This window comes from Hyperoodon ampullatus (genome assembly GCF_949752795.1).
Source record: "Hyperoodon ampullatus genome assembly, chromosome: 8".
In the NCBI taxonomy this organism is placed as follows: Eukaryota; Metazoa; Chordata; class Mammalia; order Artiodactyla; family Ziphiidae; genus Hyperoodon; species Hyperoodon ampullatus.
Window position 1 is genome coordinate 19,632,913 of NC_136921.1, and position 24,606 is coordinate 19,657,518.

Below are 24,606 nucleotides of genomic sequence, written 5' to 3' on the forward strand. Positions count from 1 at the left end.
ACATGATATTCTGCTGCTGCTTCTTCTCAAAAGGGTTCCGATGGTAGAGATATGTGTGCCCCTGGTAGCCCCTGTCTTTGCCATTATACCCCAGATCTTTCCTTCACAAGGAAGGCCCTGGGAGAGTGGGAGATGGGGATGCACTGAGCCACAAGATGGTCGTATCCAGCCTCACACCATTCCAAATAACAGTCTTCCCTCTTCTCTGTTCGATGCACCCTTTCCCCCCCTCCACTGAAACCCCTTTCTCACTCAGGGTGATGCGCTCTCGGAGCTTCTCCTGTTCTTCCCTGCGGTATGGGGTCCACCACAGTCCCTGGCCCACTAGACATGTCTGTTCATCCCCAAACCCAAATTGTGGGCATGGTTTCGTTCTCTTCCAAAGGATTCCTGATGTCATATAGGTTAAGGGACCTGGCTTAAGGGTTCTGGGTGTTCTGTCTCAAGGGGGCAGTGTTGCCTAATACCATGAGACAGCCCAGTCCCTAGCCCAGGCAAGAAGCCCTGTTACACAGATACTATCATCAAACCCGTGTTACAAATGAGGAGGGTAAGGCTTAAAGAAGTTTAAAGGACTTGTCCAAAACCATATAGTTTGCAAGTGACAAGAATTAGACTTTGAGAGTGCCATTTGATGCAGGTCTAGAAAGCTGGGTATCTCCTGAAGACCTCTATTCAATGAGACAGAAATGGACAAGTTGCATAGATATTTTATATATTTTCTATCTATTACTCAGAAGAATTCCAGGAGACGTGTTTTTATTTCCATATGGCAGATGCAGAAATTGAGACCCAGAGAAATTATTTTGTCCAAGGTCACAGGGATAGTGAGACTAAATTAAGATTCAACCCCTCTCAACCCATAGATTGGCCCCCAAAGCATGGCTCTTTCCTCTGCCCTGAGCCACACTAAGCAAAAGGTTTTTGACAAATGCAGATATGAGTGGTACATGGGTAGGATAGGAGAGTAGGGGAACATTCCAGAGAGAGCAAAACCTGTACCACAAAGGGGCTGTTTTGATTCTCTATTATTGTGGAACAAACCACCCCCAATTTTAGTGGCTTAAAATAACAATTTATTATTATCTTCACAGTCCTATGGGACACTCAGCTGGGCAGTTCTCGCTTGGGGTCTCTTATGCAACTGCAGTCAGGTGGAGGTTGGGGCTGGAGTCATCTGAAGGCTCAACTGTGCTGGATATCCAAAGTGGTTTTTTAAAATCACATGTCTGGCATCTCATCTGAATCAGCTGAAACAGATGGGGACTAGCCAGGAATTTCTCTCGCCACACAGCCTTTGCATGTGCTTGCTTAGATTTCCTCATAGCATGGCTGTCTCAGAGTAAATGGACCTCATACATGGTGACTGGCTTCCCCTAGAGTAAATATTCCAAGAGGCTGAGGCAGAAGCTGCAAGACTTCTTTTTTTTTTTTTTTTTGGCTGCATTGGGTCTTCGTTGTTGCACGCAGACTTTCTCTAGTTGTGGCAAGCGGGGGCTATTCTTTGTTGCAGTGCACGGACTTCTCATTGCGGTGGCTTCTCTTGTTGCAGAGCATGGGCTCTAGAGCGCACGGGCTTCAGTAGTTGCAGCACACAGTCTCAGTAGTTGTGGCTCGTGGGCTCTAGAGCACAGGCTCAGTAGTTGTGGTGCATGGGCTTAGTTGCTCCATGGCATGTGGTGTCTTCCCAGACCAGGGCTCGAACCCGTGTCCCTTGCACTGGCAGGCAGATTCTTAACCACTGCACCACCAGGGAAACCTCTGCAAGACTTCTCATGCCCTGTCTTTGGGAGTCATGCAGTGTTACTTCCACAGCATGCTATCCATGAAGATGAATCACAGGCCATCCCAGATTCAAGGGCAGGAGACAATACTTAGGTGTGAATATCAGGAAGAGTGGTTCAATAGGAACCATCTTTGGAGATCAGTTGCTACAAGGGGCTGAGGCAGGAAGGATCAGCTCAGGGGACTGCATGTAATCCTGCTTCAGTGGAACATGTTGTGCAAGGGAGAAAAAAGTAGAGATGATGCTTTGTGGCAGATGGTGGAGAGCTTCAATGACATGCTCAGGAACCCGTATATGGGTACACACGGGGTTCTTAGGCTGCCCAGCATCTGAGCCTCCTTCCTGTGCTGGAGTATCGTCCTTAGTGGATATCTTAATGAGACATCCCTTGACCCCTGGCAGGAAGGTCACAGAACTATGACCTCAACAGTGTGCCAAATTGATGATGCCACTCAGGACTCTGAATCTTCGGCAAGTGACCCCAGGAAGCAGATGACTGTTTATGATTCGAGGCAGCACCAGTCAGATCTCAGGGTGGTGGTGGCCTTGTGAGAGACAGCCCAGAGCCCAGAGGAAGCAGCCCCCTAATCAGGCTGCTCCTGAGCAAGACCTGAATAAGGTTCTGGCTGCCTAGCTTCTCTTGATTTCTGCCTATTTCCTGAGCCTGATTCTTGAGGCTTCCTGTCAATTCTGTGAGCTGCCTGATATCATTCCAGTAAATTCCTCTTCTACCTAAGTGAACCAGAGTCCATTTCTACTGTTTGCAATTAAGAGCCCTATTTGGTACAAAGACCCATTGAAAGCTTCAGCCAGAGGAAATGACATGATCAGAGCACTTTAGGGGAGAGAAAAATTGAAAAATCTGATAGAGATGGATTGAGGAGGCCAGTTGGGAGGCCGTTGTGACGTTTGAGGTGTGTGATGAACTATGATATTGACAGTGCCGATGAAGTGAGTGAATGGGCAGGTTTTGGCCACTCATGGAATATGGAAAAGAAAGGAGAGGGGAAAGTCCAAGTTGACAGGAGTTTTGAGCCTTAGTAACTAGGAAAATGATGATGTTACAAAGAGAAGAAGCAAGCCAGGGAGAACTAGTTTGAGGGGGAAATCATTCATTCATTCATTTAACAAACACTGAGTGCCTCCTCTATGTCAGGCACTGTTCTAGGCATTAAGAAGACAGCAGTGAACAAAACAAAATTTCATTCCTTATATTAACAAATACATACATGAGATCATGAAACTGCCTTGATAAAGCTTTAGTTTGTGGTGCCACAGACACATGGCAAAACATGTTTATCTGGCAGCCAGAACTTCAGAAAAGATCCTACAAAGGAAGACTGGGCCTGAAGACAGATTAATAGTCATTCTCAAAGACATTTAATTCATTCATTCACTTACATCTACTGAGTATCTACTATATACTCAGTACCATTCTTGCCATAGAAAGCGAGTGGAGGGGGGAGAGAGAGAGTCTCAGCTCTCACAGAATTTCCATTATAGAGCATAGAGGCAGACAGTAAACAAATACACAAACACATCAAATATGTGATGTATACTCTGAAGAAAAATAAAGGAAGGTAAAGGTAAGAGAGGTTCTGCTCTTTTAGATAGGATGCTCTGTAAAGGCCCCTCTTGGAAAGAGATGTTTGAGTCAAGTCCTGAATGCAGGGGGGCAACATCCATGTGGTTTTCTAGGGGAAACATATTTCAGGCAGAGAGAATAATGAGTGCAAAGGCACTGAGTTTGGACACTTTGTTTTGTTCAAAGAACTTCTAGGAGGTCAGTGTGGCTAAAGCAAAATGGATGAGGGCAGAGTAGAAGGAGGGCAGAAGTAGAGGTGAAGGTGGTAGGGAGCAGATCTTATAGGGCCCTGTCGTCATAAGTACTTTGGCTCTTGTTCTGAGTGAAATAGGTAGAGTTTGGACAATTTTGAGCAGAGGAGGTGCACTGCATGATTAATACTTCAAAAGGACCACTCTGTTTGCTGTGTATAGAGTATACTGGTAGTTTGTAAGGGCAGAAGCAAGGAGATCAACTAAGAGATAATTGCAGTCATTCAAGGCAAGAGACCATGGTCTCTTGCACCATGATGGCAATGACGGAGGAGGTAACATGTGACCAAACTCTAGATATAAACTGAAGGAGAACCAGCAAGATCTGCTGATGGGTTGGATGTGAGGTGTCAGAGAAATAAAGGAGTCCAGTGCCTCCATAGTTTTCAACAGGAAGATCACTTGGCATTTACTGAATAGGAAAGATTGAGAATTATATCTAAACCTCAAGAGAGTAAAATTGCTTCCAGCCTTCCTGCCTGCCCGCCTTTCTGAACTAGTTTTTCTGGCTGAAAAGCCATGATGTGGGGCTAACAAAGGGAAGCATCCAAGTGGGGGCAGAGTGGATATTGGGCTGTCATAGGTTATCAAGGCCAAGATGCGAGAAGAGGATGTCTGCAAGGGGAGTGGAGGGGGCGGCATCAGCAGTCAGGAACATGTTACTTACAAAGGGGTTACTCCAACAAGAAGGGAGAAGGAAGTTACACAAACAAAAAGGGAGAAAATTACAATAAATCCTATAGCGTTGGATGGGAATTGAAGGCATTGTGTGAACACATGCTTTTCTACATACTTCGATAAATGATAGATAGGTAGATAATGTGTGTTTAATCATACACAAATTTCCTAGCACTCTCCATAAAAGGCCCGGAAGCAGTGATATCCCAAGAACAATGAGCACACCTGGCACCCAGATCTTGATTTCTAAATACCATTCTCTACTAAAAGAAAGAAATTCCCTTGGAGAAATGGCTGATTACAGGACTTGAGCAGAGAAAGTACAAGATGAGCCCGGAACATCTTGTTGTGCCAGAAAGTAAGGAAGTACTCAAAGAATTGTGGTGACAGAAGCCAGCCTGGCAGCTGGCCGAGTCTGGGAAATTCTAAGCATCAAAATAAATAATGAAGCAATGATTGAAACACTCACATCTGTAGTATTGCTGCATAAAGCTGTATAGCCTGAATCTAATCATGAGGAAACAACAGATAAACCCAAGTTGAGGGACATTCTACAATGTAATAGGTCTGTAGCCTTCTAAATTATCCTGGTCATAAAAGTAAAGGAAATCTTAGGAACTGTCTCAGACTGAAGGAGACTGGAAAGACATGACAACTAAATGCAATGCATAATTCTGGACTGGATCTTTTCATCATTAGGCCAACTGATGAAAGTTCAGCAAGGTCTGGGAGTTAGACAGTATTAATGTATCAATGTTAATTTCCTGATTGTGAGCATTGTATTAGGTTATGTAGGAGAATATACACTAAAGTATATACATTAAAGTATATGGGGTGATGAGGCACTGTGTAGGCAATTTGTTCTCAAGTTCAGGGAAGGGGAAAGTTCTTTGTACTATTGTTGTAACTTTTCTGTTACACCAAATAAAAAGAAAAAAGACAAGAAAAAAGTGAATGGAATCCCTGAGGCAGTGGAGAATGAGAGGAGAACTAGGCAGTGCAACATCTAACACGTGGACTAAAGGATTGAATATGTCTAAGGGGAGGACATTTGATGAAGTGTAGTGCTGCAAAGAGACCAAAGAGGATCAAGACTGAGAAAAAGGTATTAAAATTATTTTCTATATTGTTAATCATGACAGCATCTTTATACACATGCAGTACAATGGAAAATAAATCAGCGATTCCATTCGCAACAATACTGGATATGCATGTGGATTTGAGGACCCTTCTAACAACTTCTCAGTTCCCTAGGCCCTGAAGTTCAGAGGTTGGAAGCCTGCTTTCCCTACAAAGTTTTATGATTTTAAAAAGAAAATCCCAATGACATAATCATATTAGCTCTTGTCAGGAGGTCTCCCTAATTCCTACTTTTAAAAGGGTTCTTTTTAAAATTTAATGTATTCTAATGATGTAATTCGATTCTCACATTTTGGGTAAAAATATTCTGGATATGGAATTTTTATTGTGCCGAAGTATTACATGTTCATTATAGATAAACGAAAAATGTAGATAAAATAGAGACAAATTTTAAACCACCTATAATTCCATCATCCAAAAATGATTTCTGTTAGCGTTTTACTGCCTACTTTAGACTTTAAAAATCAAATGACACCTATAATTTTTGTTGCGATAAAGGAGGGATACTTCCCTGTGCTATTTTGTACCTTGCACACACACAGGCCCCCCCCCCATAAAGAGCAAACACTCAGTCTCAGTCCCTAAATATACTTCAAACCACCTCATTTTTAAGGGCACTGCGAGGAACCCCATTGAACAGATGGGCGGCGATTTATGTAATCATGTTCCTATTTGCGGACTTTCACGTTGGGCTCCGAGAGATCGCACCTCAGTACTTGCCCTCGAAGCCTGGACGACTAGAGAAGATGGGAGGTTGGGGGACAGCTAGGTCGCCCGACAAGGTTTTGAGCACGCAAAGACCGAGGAAAGAGAGTCAGAGAGGCCGCGGCCGGCAAGGAGCAAAGGGCCTAAGAAGTCGGATTTGGGAGCGACGTGAGGCAGAGGGTGGGGTGTACCCAACGGCAAGGGGCGCCAAATGGGTGGAACCCCAAATCCTTGGAACTGGAGCGATACCCCAGGCCGGCGGCGGCAGCTGGAGATCCAGGCCGGAAAGCTGGTGCGCCGCGGCTCCGCACCAACAGAGGGCGCTGGGTCCACAGCAGTTCGAAGTGGGCGGGTCCCAGCTGCCGGCCAGATGTGGGAAGCTGGACCACGGGAGACTTGAGCTCTACCCTAGCCACTGCAGACCCGTAGGCGAGGGGAGAGGGAAGAGGGGATGGCAGGGGGCAAAGGTGGTGGCAGAATACCCCACGTCGCTGCCCCGCAGGCTCCCGGACTGCCTTGCATTGTGGGGTAGAAGTGCGGGAGCCTCCCGCCCAGCGGGGGCGCCGTTTTCGGATTCCCAGAAAAGTGCGATACCGGCTGTCAGCCGCCCTGGGGCTAGCTCAGCACGACAGAGCCGGGTCCACCGGACGGGACATTGGGCCAGGAGAGACCCACGCGACCGTCTGCGGCGGGAAAGAGACCCGGCCTTGAGGGCTTTGAACTCTTGCGTTCTCTCTCTCTCTCTCTCTCTCTCTCTCTCTCTCTCTCTCTCTCTCTCTCTCTCTCTCTCTCTCTCTCTCTCTCACACACACACACACATCCTCCCTGCGCTCTTTCTGCCCTGGGTGCAGTGTGCATTCGAGGAGGGAGAAACTGAGGCAGCGCAGGACTGAGCACCGAGTAAACCCTCCTCCCCGTATTGTCTGGAGCGGAGACGTTGGGCTAGAGGGCCGCAGCCCGAAGCTCCAGTGAAGGAACCCTGGCCGGGGACTACCCCAAGGACCCCGCTGCCTGGACCTGCTGAGGTCCCCACCCCGGCCGCTTCCTGGACTCCGGAGTAATCAGCTGCTACGCGCATGCTGTAATTGGCGGTGCAGGCCCTGCCTGGCAGAGGACCCGCGGGCGGCGCAGAGGAGGGCGAGGGGCTTAATTGCAGGGCTTCGGGTCGCAGTCTGGGCTGCAGCTCCGCTTGCGGGGGAGGGGATGGACACTTAGCTCGGCGAACCAGACCTCGGAGGAAGCCAAAAGACCTTCGGGGTCGGTAGTTCGGATCCCTTCCCCAGAAACGGGGTTTAGGGGCTTGAACCCCAGCGAGAGTGAGGGGCGAGGACCGGGACATCTCCGGAGATCTGGGGGTGGCGGGGGCAGATTCCAAACTCCCCATCCCAACCCCAGAAGCCCTGGAGCGTCTTGTCCGAGACTCCTCCCTCATTCTGACCCTCTCGCCTCCCCTTTCTGCTGCCCCCATCACCCCCCTTCTCGTATCCCCGGGGCGCTCCCACCCTGGGGAAGAATGTGCCCTCCTAGCGCACCCTTGCCATGGTAACGGCACACCCCCACCCCCGCGCACCGCAGCGGCCCGGCCTGGCCCGGAGGGCTGCGAGAAAAGGGGGGTGGGGTGGGCGCCTCCCAGCCCGGCGGACACACCTCAACTGCCCTGGTTGCCACAGCAACCGGAGGCGCTTGGAAGTGCGCAGCCGCGAAGTGGCAAAGGGCTCTCCACGATCCCGCACCCCTCTAGTCCACCAGCAGAGGACCGTGGCTCCTGGGAAGGACTGCCACCCCCCAACTTCAAGGACAAAGTCCAGAGAGGGATCACGGGGCGTCTCAGCTTCCACGCAGGGCAAGCCTAGGGAACAAAGGCAGCCGGAGGGCCCCAAAGAGCCCGGAACTTGAAAAGGGATCCCCTGCGCCAGCCTGTCCCCCTCCCCCAGCAGAGCCCGAGGGGGGCGCTGGCAGCAGGAAGCCAGGGAAGGGCCCGGAGGCGCGCAGGCCCCACAGCAGAGCGGTGATTACAGGGACCTGTCCCTCCCGCCCCCGGCTCCCACTCTCATTAAGTCATTTTTTCCCCTGTTGGAAAGTCCCCGTGCCTTGAGCGCGGGAGTTGGGGCGACCGCAGGCAGCTGCCGGCAACCACATGAGAAGGGGGGGTGGGAGGGGTGGAGGGAGGCCGCGACTAGGACCTGGCCAAGCTCCAACGTGGAAGGCCCCCTGCCGGGGGCTAGCTGGGGGCGCATTAATTCGGAGGAAGGCGAGGGAGGGCCGGGATGCCCCTGACCGGGTTTCTCACCCACCTGGCCCTCCTACAGCTGCCAAGGCCTCTACCTTTGCCTCTCCCTTCCTCTTTTTTCTGACCCTGGGACCTTGGGCGACAAAAAAGCAGGATGCCTGGGTTCTGATCCCCACCCCAGTCTGGCTGCCTCTCCCTGACCCTTAACCCACCACTGCCTGCCGATCTATCCACCACCTCATTCTCTCTTCCCTCCCTTCTTCCCTTTGGGACCATCCAGGCTCCATGCTATTTTTTCCTCCTGCAAGGAGTTGGCCCAGTGTCCATCAAGGTGAAAGGTGTTGGGGGTGGGGATGGTTTCCTCCCCCTCTGAGTGAAGTCTGGTCCACCCTCTATTCTTATTTCCAAATCTGAACCTTGGTCCTCTCCTAGCTCTTGGCAAGTTCTTCCTCCTATTTACTTCCACCGTCCCACGTTATTTCAGCCCATTTTCCCTATTTCCAACCAGCACATTGATTTCTGCCTCACTCGTAGCCAGAGTGCATAAACCCAGTGCCTCTTGGGCCCCATTTTCCCACCCCTTATCACCTCCATATCTCCCTTTAGGTTCAACTAAATCCCATACACCCCTTTTCAAATGTGGGGTTCAGCTTTGGTCCAGACTCTAGTCAGCTTCAGGCCCAGAGAAAGGATGGGGGTGGGCAACACCCTATTTGTTCCTTCTCCAACTTTTCCTCTCTCCCTTTACAGGTAAAGCTAGCATGTATCAGATCACCATGATTTGACTTGACTGGGATATGTCTTCCACAGCCTGGTGTTCAGTCCCCTGTCCCACCCCACGGCCCACCCCTCTAGAGGCAGCACGCTCTGCAGTGTTACAGCTCCTACCTCATTATCCCATCCCTCATCCTATGTCTCTCATCTTCAGTCTCTCCTCCCCCAACTCTGTCCTCCTAAAGCCTGGAAGGCAGAGGAGGCTGAAGCCACAGCTAACGCTGTAGTGGACACTGCTGGGGGCTGGGCAGGGGGTGGGAGTACCCCCCAGGCCTTCATTACCCCTCCCTTCCCTCCTACCCTGAATGGGAGGGAGGGAGGAAGCAGCGAACCCAGCCCCCAAAGCTTTCTCCTGGGTGAACAAGAGGAAAGGAATGAAGCAGGTGTGTCTGGCTGCTCCTGCCCACCCCTCCTCCTGGGGGACTCTCACCCGCCTGCCTGTGGTACTCTCTTTAGGGGGATGGGGAGAGAAATCCTGTCCTCTACAGAGGCAGCAGAACTGAGCATGTGAAATGTCCTGCTGCCTTAGTCATGTCTGAGAGCTGCTGGGATGCAGGAGTTGGAGGGAAGGGAGCTGAGGGCAAGCGAGTGAGGGCAAATGTCCCAGGTGGTGGGCCTACAGGCGTGCATCACCATGAGAGCCTCCTTTCCTTCTCACCCCTACCCAGGGGTAGGGAGACATGGGTCAGGGCCAGGGAAGTATGGGGATGCAGGTAGGCTGGCAACCGGGAAAAGGAACAAGACTTTATCCTTGGTTGGTTCATCGAGAAGGGTGCCGCTCTGGGGTAAACTGAGGCAGGCAGCAGCACTCTCCACCGTGAGCAGCAGGAGGCCTGGATTAAGTTGGTGAAGTGTTCTTATCCCGAGAACTTGACCCCACCTCCCTCTCCACTGCCTCCTCCTTGAGGGTCTGTTCCAGAAAAACATCAGATCTGAGAGCCAAGGAGAGTTCAATGCTGGACCCAGGCTGCCAGCTTAGCAGCGTTCTTATGGGGGTATGGAAGGGGGGCTGGCTGACCTGCCAAGGGGCATCCTGAGCTGGGGATCTGGGGGCCCAAGAGACCCAGGAAGGATATCCCCCCACCCCCAGCCTTACTTACATACCCCGCCTCCCCTGCCTGGACTCGGAGAGACCAGAATCCAGACAGCGAGTCTCCTGGCCCTCCCCTGCCACCCTTCTCCAGGCCGCACCTCCTAGCCCCACCTGCTCCCTGGGGCGCTGGGCTGGCTGGGTTGAGCTGGGTCTTGCCCAGGATTACTCCTCTCAGAGTGCCTCCTGTCTCTGCCGACGGGTGCTACTGGCCGACACTCGTCCTGGCTTGTGGCAGAGGGCTCAGGCACAAGGTGGACAGCTAGAGCTCTGGCATCCAGGGCTCCTGATCCAGCCCCTTGCCAACTTCCCCAATGCCTCCATCTAGCCCAGGCCTCATCTCTGGTTTGGAAGATGGCTGTAGTCTCCTAACTGGCCGCCTGCTGTCAACTTGTCCCCTGCCTTTCAGTTCCCCAGACAGCAAGCAGTGTGGGAATCAGACCATGACATTCGCCTGCCTAAGACCCTCTGAAGGTTCCCATTCCTCTTACATAAAATCCCTTACCTTGGCCTGGAAGGATGCATAATGTGAACATTCCCCATCCCCCACTCCCCTCCAGCAGCTCCTCTGCTGTTAATCTGTCCCTTGATTTCTTCACTCCAGTCACACTGGCCTCTTTGCTGTTCCTCCTGAGATCTTTCTGTCCTCAGAGCTTTTGCATTCACATGGCCTCTGCCTGAAAAGCCCTTACCCTCAATTTGTGCATGGCTCTCCTCCTCATGCCGTCTCAGCACGAGGTCTTCCCCAACCAGTAGCTTTATCTAGAGGGGCCCCACTCCCCACAAATCACTCTACATCCAGCACTTTGCTTTATTTTCTTCACAGCACATAGCATTGTCTGAAATGACCTTGTTTGTGTGTTTTCTTGTTTATTGTCCATCTTCCCCAGCCCAAATGTAAACTCCAAGAGGGCAGGTCTTGTGTCTCTTATTCACATCTGTATCCCCAGCACCTCTCGTCCCCCACAGAGTGCCAGGCCACAAAGAGTGCAAAATAAATATTTGTTCAATGAATGATGAGGGACAGAGGCCAGTGGGGGAGGGTGTCTGAGGCCTCTGCAGAATCACTTCAGCTCAGTGATGTCCGTTTCTTCTTTTTAATCCTCCTCCCCTCCCCATCAGCTTCCATTCATTCCCTCCCCCTCCAGGGGTAGGGGTGAAGAGATACAAGGAGGCAGGCCCAGAGGATGCCTGGCTGACACTGCCCTAGAGTGTGGGGCAACCGCCAGCCCAACGGAACTGTCTGAGCTTGGGTCAGAGAGCCGGGAGGCAAACCGGTCCTGGAGGCCACAGAAGTGAGCAGGGGGTCTGAGAGGGCCTGAACCGTCCTGTGATTGCAGTCTTGACGACCTCAGAGCTGGGAGGTTCCTGTAAGATTCTGTGGTCCATCCTCCACTCCCAGGAACCAAGGCGACGCTGCCCGGCCAAGATCGCAAGCCGCAGAGGACCAGGCGCAGGGAGGCGAGCCGTCCGCTCACTTGCAGACGCTGACCCACTCGGTGATGCGGCACTCCTCGCAGACCACGAAGCAGCACCAGTGGAAGCGGCAGTGACAGCGCTCGCTGCGCGTCTGGCGTAGGATGTTGTGGCCGCGGCCACAGCACATGCTGCCGCAGCCGTCCGGGCCCGCGCTGCTCTTGTTGCACAGGCGGCCCACGGTGCCTGCCGAGTCCAGGCGCGGCTCGCGCTCGCAGAAGTCGGGCGACTTCTCGAAGTAGACCAGGTCGGCGGTGCCGGCGCGGCGCCGAGGCCCCGGAAGGTCCGGGGCTGGCGAGGGTGGCCCCGCGGGGCCCGGCTCCAGCTGGCCGCCGTTGCGGTTGTGCGGCCGGATGAGCGTGGCGCGGTGGAAGCGGCTACGTAGCAGTGCCCCTACAGCGCGGAACTCCGGCGTCACCTGCCAGCACGTCTTGAGCTGGCAGCTGCCTGATGTGCCGTGGCACTTGCACTTCCGCCGCATATTCTCCATCACCGCCTGCGGAAGGAGGCACGGGGAGGAGTGACGCCCGCGGCCAGCCCCACTGGCCTCCTCCCGTCGCAGACACCGGCCCTCGAGACTCTCAGAGGCTCTGGAAACCAACCCCCATTGAACGGAGGCAAAAGCTGAGGCCCCAAGTGGGTGGCTGGGTGGCACAGCTCCTAAACCAGGCGGTCAGGAGTCTGCCTACTCTTCTGCTGCTCACGCATCCACCTCCCACCCAGCCAGGCCCTGGGGGAATTTCCTCCTTCCTGCTTCCCCTCCTCTCCCCCCACCACTTTCCCAGCAGCTGCAGGGGGGCCCTTGGGGCTGGAGGCTCTTGCTTCCTGAGGGGGGATCCCAGATCCTCAGGGAAACTCCCTCTCCTTCCAACCCTCAGGACCAGGAGCAGGGGTGTGCTGGCCCCACTACATCCCAGCCCCAGAGCCTCTGGCCTCACTCCAGGCAGTGAGCGGAGGCTGTGGGGAGTCCGAAAAAAGCCCCTTAACTCCTCTGGGCCCTGCAGCACTTTTCAGGGAGCCTAAGGAGAGGGGCCAGGGGCTGGGGAGACTCCCCCTCCTCCCCCTCCCCTCCGCCCCCCTCCCATTCTCCCATTCTACCGGCTGGCACTTATTCTGCCCAGTGCTGAGTGCCACCATTCCACCTAGGAAATAGCACCAACAGGGACCAAAGGCCCTACCTGAATACAGAACCAAAGGGAACCCAAAGAGCCAGACCCCCAGGGCAATGAAAGTGGAGAGAGTTTCCCAGGCCTCCAAGGGAGCTAGTTACAGGAATACAACCTGCCCAGCCCCTGCCCAGCTCTCAGACTGCTCTACTGAGCCTCCTCCCAAAGAGCCCCTTCACATTATCCTCACCAGAGACCCCAGAGGAAATTGGCCACATCCTCCTCCCCCCGCTGCCCCCCCACACTCCAAAAAATGATCTGGGTCCCCCAAACCTGGGCAGTAGGGCCACAAGAGAGGGACCCCGTTCCTCCAAGTCTTAAAGGGCTCTGCAGCTTGTATGTGCAGCCTGTGGTGTCAGCACCACGTGGAAAGCAGCCCAACGCCCCCTCTGGCCAACAGCTCCAGAACATCTGCTTCCCACAGGCAGCAGCCATTAATTAACCAGTTTAACAAGGAGGAGGAGGCACTGTTGGTATGGGCTAGGATAGTATCAGAGCTTGGGGAAAGAGCTGCACGGACTGGACAGGACTGGGTGGGGGCTGGACGTGACCTGAGGGTGGGTATGCCTCAGTTGACATCACCTCTCGGTCATGATGGAAGAGCTGAATCAGCTCCAGTCTTTGTGGAAGAGGAAGGTGAACTGGCCTGGGCTGAGAAGCCAGGAGAAAGGGGAGTGAGATGGAGAAAGGGCCAGCTAGAGTGAGGGGAAGCCAGAAACAAGGCCTGAGCAGGCTGGGCAGGGCCAAGAGAAGGGACAGGGGTGGAATAGCCAGGAAAAGAGGGTGCTGAGCCACCATGAGGGCCAGGGAGCAACCTAGTGTAGACCACACTATAGAACAAAAGGGCTCAGGGCTCAACTGCCTGGGGATGAATCCTGCCTCTGCCACTTTCTCACTTGTTGCGTCACCCTAGTCAAGCTTCTTAGTCTATCTGTGCCTCACTTTCCATATCTGAACATGAGGCTAATAATAGAACCCTCATGGATAGGTGTAAGGGTGAGATAGGATGTAGTAAAATGCTCAGACAGTGCCTAATACAGAGTAAGCGCTCAACAAATTAAATGCAGGATATTATTACTTCCCCTTTCTTTCCTTCTTTCCTCCCTCCCTCCCTTCTCCCTGCCTGCCTTCCCTCCTCCCTTCCTCCCTTCCTTCCTTCCTTCCTCTCCTCCTCCTCTTCTTCTTCTTCCTCTCCCTCTCCCTCTCCTTCTTCTTCTTCTTCTTCTCTCTCTCTCTCTTAAATAAATGACCTGTGAGGTAGTATGAACATTCGGGGGTGGTGGGGAGAAAGGAGGACGCCAACATAACACAGTACCACAGGGGCCCCTAGGGATCTCCCTTTGCAGGAATCCCTCATTCTGCACAGAAAGCCTGGGAGAGGAGGGGGTCCCAGCATAGGAAAGCACTGAATCATGGAACACTTGTGCTGGGGAGCCTTATGGATGATGCAGTTCAACCTTCTCATTTTCCAGGGGGAGAGACAGAGTGGCAAAGCTGGGCCTAGACTCTGAGGTCCTGACTGCAGCCCAGAGCTCTTCCCACTACTCACAGCAGGAGATGGGAGAAGCAGGCTGCTCAGCGGAAGGGGAGCTATTGCAGGGCAGGGGTGGTTTTATCCCCATATTCCCAGGCCTAGTCCAGCGCCTGGCACACGGTAGTTATCCAAAACACATCTGATGACTGAATTGCGGGGGGGCAACGAGAAAGTTGCTGAGTTAGGGAGAGTGGTGTGGTCCCCAGAGGAGACATAAGCCTGGGGGAGGGGAAGGGCCCTAGGCAGAGGGGTCTGGAGCAGGCCCACCCAGAGGGATGGGGTTCTCACCTGCCTCCCCACTCGGTTGTTGTGGAGCCTCATGCGCGCATGGATGTCTCTGTGAGGCTCCCGGGAGTCCAGAAAGTCTTTAGAGAAGCGCTCTCCGAAACCCACGTCGGGGCTGCAGCCGCCCCACTCCCAGGAGTCCTGCAGGCCTGGGCTGGCAGGAGGCAGGGCAGGGTGCTCGGGAACTCCGTGGCTCAGGCCCTTACCGCGCTGCAGCGCTTCCAGCTGCAGGCGGTGCAACTTCCGACGGAAGGCCTCCTCGTCCCCGCGCCGGGACGCGTCGCAGCCACAGGCCCTCAGCTTGCCCAGGGCGCAGGCGTTGGATACAGCGTGCACCACGCCAGCTGCCGAGATGGCGTAGGCGAAGGCACTCTCTCGGAAACCTGCGCAGAGAGACGCAGGAAACAGCCTTTGAGGAGCCTCCACATCCCATCCCTCTGCCCTCCCTGCCCAACCTTCTCACCATACTGAGAGGAAGTAGAGGCCCAGTGGTGGGGGAAAATCTGGTCCAAGGGCATAGATTCAAAGAGGGGCAGAAATCACACCGGAAGTTCTGCACACAATGGAATGGGGGAGGTCTCTTCCACAGCCTTCCCTTGCTTCACCCTTAGCAAGCTCAGAATTGTGACTACATCTCTTCTGTTGGACAGAAAGTATCTAGTAAACATTAAATTTTTTTTTTAACCATCAGGGACTTAAGCTACTACCTCTCATGTGATATCTGCAATTTTAAGATAAGCCTGCAGAAAGAAGGCAAATTTTAACCTAAAAAAAATTTACCAGGGATGAAATTCAGGGCCCCAGGAGATGTTAATGGGCAGAAGGGTAAGTAAGAGGAGAAGGTGTCCTCCTGAAGTTCCCGGCCCCAAGATTTCCTGCCTGCAGCCACCCCCTTACGCCCATCAAAGAACACTATCTGATGGCCAGATGCGAGAGGCAAGCAAAAGAGCCAGCAGAATTTCCCCTTTGCCTGTCTGGACATCCCAGAAAGTCTCCTCAGAAAAGGGCATTACCCAGCCACCTGCTTGTGGTCAGTCGAGGTCAGCTGAAGAGGTTGTTTGAAGGATGCTGGAGGTGAGCCCACCGCCTGCTCAGGGTTAAGCATATAGTGGTGTTGAACACTGAGAAGGAACGGTTAGCTAAGGTAGATGCCTTCCTGAGATGCTCAGGGGTGCACAGACTCCTGATGAGCCACTCTCAGGAGTCCAGGACTTGTCTACACTGCTTTCCTCCTTGGTGTTCCCAAGCCTGAGCCATCCTCTGGGCCTGTGGCAGGGAGAGGCCTACTTGCAGAGGAGGGTCGGGCTCTGGGACCTGCAAGCTGCTTCTTCCTTATTCTGCATCTGAGAAAGGACGGCGAGGGGCAGGTTCTGGTACCGGTCACTGACCAGCCTCTGAACCTGAGAGAGTACAAGCAGTGGGAGAAACTAAGGGTAATAACAGCTCCCACACTAGGAGAAGAATCCACCTGTGCCATAGACACCTGTGGGGGAAGCCCAGAACCCAGCGGGAGGCTGATGGCTTGGTAGAGCCCAGAGATTCAGGAAAAACAAAACAAAACAAAATTGGGTCCTTCTACATCAGTTTCAAAGACTGGGAGGACTTGGAGGCCTCACTGATCCCAGAGAGCCAACCAGGAGAGATGCCCGAGGTCGCAGGACTTATGGAGCTGGACACAGCCCCAGCTCTCCCAGCAGGCCTGGCCACGTTCTGCTGAAGGACATTTGGCTCTGGGGAAGACAAGCTGCTGAGTAAGAAACCCAGGTAGCCCATTTCCCAGTCCTATGGCCCTGTCTATGCATGGCACCAGGAAGGAGCAAGATGCTGGCCCAGGGGAATGTGCTGGGCCAACCCAAACACCATTTTCCAGGCTCTGTTACATTCAAGGGCAGGCCTAGAGGAATCTGGAGAAAGCCCACAGCCTACAGAGAACACCCCTATCTACCCCAGGCAGCTAAAGACACCATCCCAATGGCCTCTGGCAGCTGTCACAGTCACTGAAGGAGTGACTGGGCAGGGCTTGTGTGGTCACCCTCTGATCCAAGCATTCAGGCCTCAGAGAAGTCCAGACCATTGGGTCTGCCCCCAGCTCCTATTCAGGGCCCCAGTTTCGGTCCTGGCCCCGACTGTCTGGGGCAGAGGCAGGCACTGTGCCATCTGGCCAGCTGGAGAGGGAGAAGGGAGAGGCCTTGGCCAGCTGGGCTGCCCGGAGCACTGGGGGTGGGGGGCTCGTTGAGACACACACTTAGCTGCCCTGCCTTTGATCTGGGACAGGGACTGCCAGCATCTAAGTGGAGTCAGCTGCTGCTACAGGACGAAGCCAACGGCCAGGAAGGGGCTGGGGGAGGAGGTTTGGAGAGCAGGGAAGTGTGGAAGAGAGAGGATTCAGGAGCCAGTGGGAACTAGGAGGGGTTAGAGAAGCTTGAGCCCGGCCCATTCAAGTCGAAGAAGGAGGACAGGGGAGAGGCCTGGTCTCCATTCCCTCCGTGCAAATAATCTGTGCACAAATAACCTGTGCACGCTCATGTGCCTGGGCTGGGGAGAGAGAGGGTTGTGTGCATGTGGGAACACTTAGGGGTGACACTGAATGTAGCCACACGTTTGCACAAACACGGGTAGGTGTTTGTGTGTGTGTTGTGTGCGCGTGCATGTCAGTTCCATTTCTTGGATTACTCCTCCATTGCACCAGTTCACCTCTGGGCACACGGTAGGAAATCATGGTGGCCTTGTAGCTTGGGAGGCAGTATGCAGGGGGTTGAGGGCAATCTCTAAAGACAGCTGGTCTGCAGTTGAGTCCTGGCTCTACAGCTCACATACAAGCTGTGGGACTAATGGCAAGTTACCCAACCTCTCTTAGCTTCATTTGGAAATGAAGATAATGATAGGACCTACTGCATGGGGATTGTTTGAGGATACTAAAGTACAGATAAAGTGCTTTAGAACAGTGCCAAGCACACAGCAAGTACTTAATATGCTTTGGCTAATTTATTGGGTGCCACTAGAATAATAGGACCTTAGGTAATCCTGGGATACAATTGCCTGTGCCTCAGTCTCCCCATCTGAGTACCACCACATACCCCAAGCCTGGAGACCTAGGCGTAAAACAAAGACTCCCCGAGGATAAATGTAAAAGGGAGGTGGGAGATGAAAGAGCCAGGGCCTTGGAGAGCAGAGGATGGACGCTCAAACTGCTGGGTTCCCCTGGGCTGGGAGCCTGGCTTACTGCAGAGCCGCAAGCCCCCTCTTTCCATCCATTCTAAATGCACCTGGGCCTTAGAGAGGGCAGTACCCAAACTTCATGAGTGCTCCAGTACCCGCTGTGTGAATCTACTCACTCACCTCCACCAAGCCTCTCCCTGTCCTCTCATCCCCTCTCACTCCAGTGCCCAAGCCCAGCCCAAAGTAGCCCCTTCCTCAAATCTCCCTCTGGTCCCTGCATCCTGAGTAAGAGATGGAGGGGTTCTCTAGTCCTCACAATGAAGAGCCCCCCTGTAGCTGATGTTTGTCCAGCATCTCACCCATCTAGGCACCAACCTTGTGGATCCTCAGAACAGAAAGCTGGGGATACGACTGCCCTCGGCACTTAGGTCATAGCTGCACCTGGGCTGGGGGTCCTCTCACAGCTTATTTAGGACTCTTTCTAGCCCCGCTAGAGGCCCCTCTCTCTGTCCCCCAACCCCCAGGGTCCAGCACCCTCACATCCCTCTCCTTGGTTGGGTAAAGCCCTATTGTATGTCCTGCTTCCCAAGCACCCACTCTAGGTGCTCAAGAACCCTTCCCTCTCCCTCTTACATCAGAACTCCATCCCGTCAGCCCAGCCCATCTCAGGGAAGGCGTCAGGACAATTAGATGACAGTAACAGCATTCAGATGGAAGACCTGGGGGACCACCTACTTCTAGCAGTCTCTGAATTTTAAACATGGCAGAGTGCACCTTTAAGAGAACCCCATTGGCAGCTTGGGTCAGAAGGGGGGTGGGCATCCTGACAGTCCACGTGGGGGAAACTGGGGTCACCTGACCCCACGATGGACAATCTGTGGCTTGAAAATAAGGGAGACTGGGGGAAGGATCCAGTCCAGGGGCTGGTTACCACCAAGACGGGCCCCATGGGATTCAAATTTAGCTAGCCCTTGAGGTGATGGGCCAAGATGGACCAAATAAATGATCGCACAAGTGTGGAGTGAGGGAGACACGGCAATGGTGGCCCTTGGAGGTGGGAGGTGGAGGGAGCGGAAATTTCTTTCCAGAAGCCCAGAGTCCCCTCCGAGGAATGAGAGGTAGAAATGAGGCGTTGCAATGTGGGGGGCGGGGGGCAGAAACCACAGAGGTAGGACGGTGTTCCGAGGCCAAAGGAAGGAGGCCAGCCTCCCTGCGGGAGCCCAGGAGCCACTGTCCCGTCCCCTCCCGGCGCTGGGCGCCGCCCCCGCGCCGGCTAGCCACAGGCAAGTCTCCCGCATCCACACCTCACCTCTCCCCACACCCGTCCCCCCAGCTCACCTCCCGCTTATTTAACTGCAGGTGAACCCTGGGAGCACCTGGCACCGCGCCAACCCCGCAGGGTTCCACCGCTCCCGAACTCGCCTTCAAGCTTCAAAGCCCCCGTGTCCTCCACCAGCCCGGACAGGCCTCACACGGGCGAAGCAATAGGGACGCCTGGGAGTCTAGAGGGGACAGGAGGACCAGAGGCAAAGAGGGGACACCGAGGCCGGGAAGAGGGATGAAGAGCTAGCCTCGCCTCACCCGAAGTGGCAGGGGTGAGAACCTCAATGCCTGCCGGAGCCCCCAGTGAGCAGAACCTGGAGCAAGCTCGGGGCCGAGCGCTGGAAAGAGAACCGGACTTCGGGGAGCGAGTGGGCTCCGGCGCGCGGCGGCGGCGAGCGCTGGCCCAGCCCGGCCGGGTCAGGAGAGATGCAGTGGCCTGTCACTTCGTGTCCGCCAGCGAGAGGGCAGCGGGGGCGGCCGGGGCGGGGCGCCGGACCTGAGTTGGGCTGGCCGATCGGCGGGGGTCGCGGGGAGCCTCTCTGGGCAGACGGCTGGAGGGGCTCAGGGACTCAGGGGCTCAGGGGCGGGAGCGCCGGCCTGGGGAGGGGGGCGCCCTTTTTGAGAGGCGTGCGGCTGGGGCCAGGAGCCGTCTGCCGCTGCCCGCGGGGATTAGTTCGCGGCTGCATGCCGCCACACGCGTCGGGCTGGGCTGGGCCGGGGAGAAACAGCGCCCTGGGCGCGCGGGGGAGGGAGGAGGGAAAGTGCGCGGGGGCGGGGCGGGGCTGGGCTGGGGGAGGCTGGGGTGGCCCCTGACTTGGGGGCTCTGGGGATGCAAGGAGGGGTCCTGGTGGAAAGGGAAAGTCCCCTGACTCTGAGTTCTTTCTGAAGTTCGGGTACATTAGAGTCTGACTCTCCCAGAAGCCTCTGGGCCCCAAGGCCACAGGGTACAGGGGTACCGCTCCTCCTCTACTGTCACCTGAGAATTGTACAAGTCGCAAGGAGCCATGTCCCCACACTGTCCCACTCAAGCAGCTGAGAGGAGGAGAGAGAGATACCCAGCTAGGCCCATCCAGGAGGCAGGACCCCCATCTTTCCCAAAGGACCTGAGTCAAAGTCTAAGATACCAGGGCAGGAGGTGGGTGTGAGTGGAAATGAGTGACAAAACCTCCTGTCACCTCCAGCCCAAGCCACTCAAGGGATTGTGGGTAGACCCTGGGTCACCCAGAAGTCCAGGGAGGGGGAGAGATAGTGGGCTGCAGCTTATCTGAGCTGTGAGGGGAAGAGGAATTGGCAGGGCCGCCAGGCCTGCTGGGCAGGAGGCAGGCACACACCCAGTGCCTCTGATTTAGAGAGGATTTTCAGGGGTGGCCAGGATGACACAGAGGCTGGTGGTGTAACCCCGCCGGGAAGAGCTTCTGCAGAAGTACAGTTTTACCTGCCCAGGCTTCCCTCAACTACACCATTTGGCAAAAGTCCCTGACCCCTCTTCATGTTGATTCTGGGTACTTTATCACAGGCTGCCATCCTACATGGTGTTTACTAGGTAGAGGGTAAATTGAGGCAGGCAACAGATACGGATATTTCCTGGGCCTGAGATATGCAGTGTCAGTCTCAGGGCAGGATAACCCAGGAGTTCAATTCTCAGGCATGAAACCTGCTGCCCTCATCCCACACAGCCCAGCCTGGAGCCACATCTACCCCATTAGTCTGACCCTCGTGGACTTTCCCAGAGCAGAAAGAGGCAGGAGAGCAGCACGGCTGGCAGATGAGCACCTGGGGAGGTTGCCAGCTTGAGGGAGTGGGTTAGGGGACGGCTGGCAGATAGGTTCTGGAGTGGAAGTGCTGAGTGGGGTGGGCAGAAGGTCAAGGGTGAGGGCAGCTACCTCTGCTGAAGATGGGACTCTCATAGGGGATCTTGTTTCGAGTCTCAAGACTAGAGCAGTTCCAGCGCTGGTCCCGGAACTGGTGCTGGCACTCGTGGATGGCGATCTGGATGCCCTGGATGGCTGAGGCGGCCACGTCAGGGTGGCGCACACACACCTCCATCTGCCGCTTGCTTAGGCCTGGCAATGTCAGGCACACTGTGTTGGCGTTGAGCACGGGCTCCTGGGGGAGGCGGAGGCCCAGAATATCATTGGGTGAAGACCTGCAGGCATGTGGGGTGGGGGTGGGGGTGGGTGAGTGTTTTCGGGGTCTGGGAGGGCCCCATCTAACTATACACACTCTGTCCCAAAGGCCATAATTCCTCTGTTCCCACCCCCGCTTTTGAAAGTTGAGCCCATCAGTATACCCCTAAACATTCTCCTTTCCTCGACCTGCTCACCAACATCCCCTCCAACACAACCCACCCAGCTGCACACCCACACAGATTACGTGCAAAGGCACACACATCCGGTATGCCTGCGCACACAGTATTTCATAAGTACATCCCCAGGCATAGATGCTCTCATATGCAGTGTTCTCCGGGAGACCACTCCCAAACGGCATGTTTCAGACAGTCACATTCATGCAGGCACACTTCTGCACACAATGAGGTGGACACACAGACGCAGGAACGCTTACCCACATGCACACTTCATCAGACATAGTTATACACATACACACAGACACAAGTACACACACATGTTCATCTTAACATACATTGATCCATGAGCCCTCGCATTCACACACATGTGCACACACAGACTGCTGTTTACAACACAGCTTGCTGGGCTCACTCGATCACAGACAGATGAACAGACACACACGTACACACACACACACACACATACTGAGAACCCTTCTAGCTGCAATCTCTCACTGACCCCCCCTGGGCTACCCTCATTTGGCCCCCAACCCCTGCCCCCACTTGGGGGCGATCTGCAAGGTGCAGCAGGGCAGTTTGAGTTTTACTCCTGGGGTGGGGGGCGCATTCCCCCAGCACAGCAGGGACTCCAGGTTGGCACTTGCTTCCCCCTACACACACACCTCCCCTTCTAGCAGCCATCGCTCTCCTGGGCACTGCCCCGTCTCCCCGGACTGCCCTTATTCTGTCACCAGCTCAACCCCCTCCTGTGAGAGCACTCTTTCATTGGTCACCAGCACTTTCCCGCGACACCGTCCCTCCCTCCTTCCAGGGTCCCCTGCCCCAGCAGGAGCTCAGATGCCCCTGTGGCTGAGGGTCCCAGCTCTCCAGGAGGGCGGGGCATAAGGTGAGGGCTCACCTGGGCAAGGCGGCAGCCAGCAGCAGTAGGAAGAAGAGGAGTGCGCAGAGCGCGGGCCGCGGCTGGGGCCGAGGTCGGAGCCGCAGCCTGGGGCAAGGGTGGGTGCTGCCCATCGCGCGCGGGCCGTGATGGGCCAGGAATGGGGGGCTCACAGCCCTGTGGGACCGGCGAGCCAGGGGCGACGGCGCATGATCCGCGGGGGTCGGGGCGGCTGCGACACACAGCTCCAACTCGGGTCACGGCTCCGGGAGCAGACGGTGCCCGCCTTCCCGCTCCATGGGGCAGCGCCCCCGGGCACCGCCCTCGGGGTGGGGGGGGTGGTGGGGGCGGGCGGGCTCACCGGGCACCTCCTGGCACAGGGGTTCGGGGAATTTCCCGAGGGCTCTCTGAAACAACTCCCGGTGCCTCTCGAGGGTAAGGGGGGCCCGGAGGTGCTGCGGGAGAGGGGCGAGAGGCTGGGGTGCCGGGAAGCCCCCCCAACATAGCGCGGTGAGCCTGCGCTTCCGAGGGCGTGCGAGGCGGGCGGGGGTGGGGGGGCGGCGCTGTCTGTGCCCGGCCCCACCGCCCAGTGAGTGAGTGACTGTCCCGGCTCGGGGAGCTCCGCCGCCTCCCCCCCCCCCCCCCACCCCCACCCCCCCCCCCGCAGTGTGTCTCAGGGCTCTACCCCACGTGACGTCATGACGACGGGGCGGGGGGGGCGGGTAGAGGCGTGTACTCGTCCCGAGGCCACTGTGTCCGCTCAGGATTCGGGGCGGGAGCGGCGGGGTGGGGGGGAGGAGAGGTCTTGGGGTCTGTGCGATCAGGCACAGGGCGGTGCCAGCGAGCCGGCTCGCTGGTTTGTGTAGGAAGGTGCGTTTTACTGCGGGGTGTATGCGCCTGGCTGAGCCGCAGCTGCTGGGGAGCCATTCCCCCCCAATGTACACACCTGCAGGGGCTGGGGGGGAGGGGCTGGCCCTCTGCTCGCCCCCCCCACCTCAGGAGGGACTTCCCAGGCTTGGCTGCCGAGGCAGGTGTGGGATCCTGCAAAGGGGTTTGGCAGCCTCTGGATCTTGCTCTTGTTCGCTGTGTGACCTACAACAGGTGTCTCCTGGACACCGAGCCACCCGCCGCCTCTGTGAAATGAGGTTAATGAGGCCCAACCTCATCTAGTCAGTGAGCCAATGAAGGTAAAATGACGGGGACACCAGTGATGCTTGTCTGGGAGGAGAGCCCCCCGGGGTGGCACACCCTAGGAGGACGGATTAGAGAGCCTTGTAATCCGAAAAGTGTGTTTCCAGGTCATCTTATTATGTCCCCTTTTATTTCACAAGAAAGTACTGAGGCTCAGAGAGGGTCATGACTTACTAAAGTTCTCACAGCAAGTTAGTGGAAGAGCTGGAACCAAACCCAGTCGAGAGCACAGCAGCAGCGGCCCCAGCATTGTGTACTGCTTGCCTGGGCCCTGCCTACAGATGCTCCAGGTCTTACCTTGGCCCTGCCAGCTGCACTTGGTCCTCTGAGAGTTCCCCAACACCAGCCTCCTGGCTCAGGCCCACTCCTCTCTGGGATCCCTTTCTGCCCTCACACCCCAGCTGAACACTGGGCTCACCTCAATATGAGATGAGTGTACTAGACTCAGGTAAGGGCCTGAGAGCCAGAGGGTTCTAGACAGAGGCTCCAGCTTCTGTTTCTGGTTCTAACCCGGGCCCTGATAGTGAAACCTACTCCCACTGTGGCCTTGACATCCTCCTCTGTAAAATGGGCACAAACTTCCCACTCTACACATACACCTCCCTACCAACCTCACTGCCCCCCTCTCTCTGAAGAGAGCCCCTCCTGGTTTAAGGATAAACTACCAGAGCCTCTGGGCTCTGAGACAAAAGGGGCCCATTCCCGGGATTGCCCATCCCTGGGCAGTTGAAGGAGAGGGGTGGGGCCTTACTTGTCCCCAGACTGTCAGGTGATGGGGGCGGCCTGAGCAGCAGCAGGCTGACGGCATACTCCCCCTCCTTTCCCCCATCTCTGCTGGCAGCCACTGCAGCTGTCGGGAATTAAGGGCTTGAGGCTGCTGGGGGTGAGGGTGGGGCAGTGAGGGGAGCAGTCTGGCTGGACAGCAGGAAAACAGCCGGGGGGCAGGAAGCAGTCTGCGTCAGCCAGAGCCTTGTTTGACCTCAGCCACCCCCTCCCCTCCCCACTCTCCCCCACCATGCTGCAGGGACAGGGATGGCTTGGGTCTAGAGTT

The 24,606-nt window shown here is 55.4% G+C and overlaps 1 protein-coding gene across 1 annotated transcript; it reads right to left on the reverse strand.

The window, feature by feature from the left end:
- Positions 1-11,044: 11,044 nt before the first annotated feature.
- Positions 11,045-22,498, reverse strand: WNT10A (Wnt family member 10A; the record flags this gene model as incomplete). Its single annotated transcript, XM_079710248.1, has 4 exons — positions 11,045-12,211; positions 14,704-15,083; positions 21,066-21,328; positions 22,386-22,498. 4 exons carry the CDS (start codon positions 22,496-22,498, stop codon positions 11,714-11,716), a joined length of 1,254 nt encoding a protein of 417 aa, XP_079566374.1. The 3' UTR covers positions 11,045-11,713.
- Between the last annotated feature and the right edge of the window lie 2,108 nt (positions 22,499-24,606).